This window comes from Lipotes vexillifer, unplaced genomic scaffold (genome assembly GCF_000442215.2).
Source record: "Lipotes vexillifer unplaced genomic scaffold, Lipotes_vexillifer_v1.1 scaffold240, whole genome shotgun sequence".
Classification (NCBI taxonomy): domain Eukaryota; kingdom Metazoa; phylum Chordata; class Mammalia; order Artiodactyla; family Lipotidae; genus Lipotes; species Lipotes vexillifer.
The window spans coordinates 127,019-128,277 of NW_006797481.1; the positions used below are offsets into that span (position 1 = coordinate 127,019).

At 71.8% G+C, this 1,259-nt stretch overlaps 1 protein-coding gene across 1 annotated transcript in view; it reads right to left on the bottom strand.

Moving 5' to 3' along the window:
- HTRA1 (HtrA serine peptidase 1) overlaps positions 1-1,116 on the bottom strand; it is a 55,670-nt gene extending 54,554 nt beyond the window's left edge. Inside the window, exon 1 of the mRNA XM_007469544.1 lies at positions 562-1,116. Within this exon, the coding sequence (XP_007469606.1) occupies positions 562-1,003 (442 nt within the window). The 5' untranslated portion in view covers positions 1,004-1,116. The remainder of the gene's footprint in view (positions 1-561) is intronic.
- Positions 1,117-1,259: the final 143 nt, after the last annotated feature.

The following is a 1,259-nucleotide window of genomic DNA, read 5'->3' on the forward strand; positions in this document are numbered from 1 at the left end:
TGGGGAGCCTGACAGGCAACACCGTCCCTTTCAAATAAAAAGGCAATGTTTTCAACGACAGTATCCGAAATAAAAATGAATGCATGGTTAATTTTAAAGCGCGGGGGTGGGGGGCGGGCAGATGCAGAGAAAGAAGGGAAAGCTACAGAAATTAGACCCGGTGGTCCCAAAGCCTCAGACTCACGCAGCACACGGCACTTTTTTCAGCCCCGAACTTCTCAACTCTCTTTATGCCCACATTGTGTCTTGTTTGTCCCCCAGGCCCTGGCGCGGTGTGGTTCCCCGCGGGCGGGATGCCCCATCACCCTGGCTCCGGACTTCTGGACGGAGCACGTCCAGGACCCGCCGCGCGCGGAACAGACCCTGGGCTAGGCGCAAAGCTCGGTTCCGACGGAGCCCGCGCAACGCTGCCACCGCGGGGGCGGGTGCCCGCCTCTCCCGGCCAGTGGGCGCCCGGAATACGCCGCCAAGCTTCGCTGCCCCTCTGCCGGCCCGTCCGTCCCGCGGGGGCAGGTTGGGGCCGGGAGGCGGAGAGCGGGGAGCTCCCCGGAGCGCAGGTACCTTGGCCGCAGGCGCCGCGCTGCAGGACGATGACCGGCGGCCGGTGCAGCCTCTCAGAGCGGCGGCTGGCGGCGCGCAGCCGGCACAGGTTGGCGTAGGTAGTGGCGTCGCTGCCGCACACTGGCTCGCTGCTGGTGCACACGCAGAGGCCGGCCTGAGCGCGCCGCCGCACCGTGGCCGAGGCGGGCACGCCGAAGGGCACCACGCACTGCAGCCCTTCGCCGCACGGGCCCTCCTGCAGGCCGCACTCGGCCCCCTCGGGCGCACCGCACACCTCGCAGCAGCCGCACGCGTCCCGGACGCGGCCGCCCTCGCAGTCTCCAGGCGGCGGAGCGCAGCGCGCGGGCTCGCAGCGCTCGGGACACCCGGCTGCGCCTGGCGCCGCGAGCAGCAGCAGCAGCAGCAGCAGCGGCGGGAGGAACGGGGCGCGCGGGGGCTGCATGGCGGCTCCGACGGCGTCGGCGGGTTGGGCGAGGGCAGGAGTGCGGCGCCGGGGAGAGAGCGGGAGGGACTCGGGGACAGCGGGCGCGAGCGCGCGCGGCCGCGCGGCCCAGCCCATTGGCCTCGCGGCGGTGACGAGCTGCCTTGGGGACGGGCACTGCGCCCGGGAGGGGGGCCGGCCGGATGGCGGGAGGGCGGGCGGGCTGCTGGACCGGGGACCGCCCGCGGCGGGGGTTGAGTCGACTGGGGTACATTAT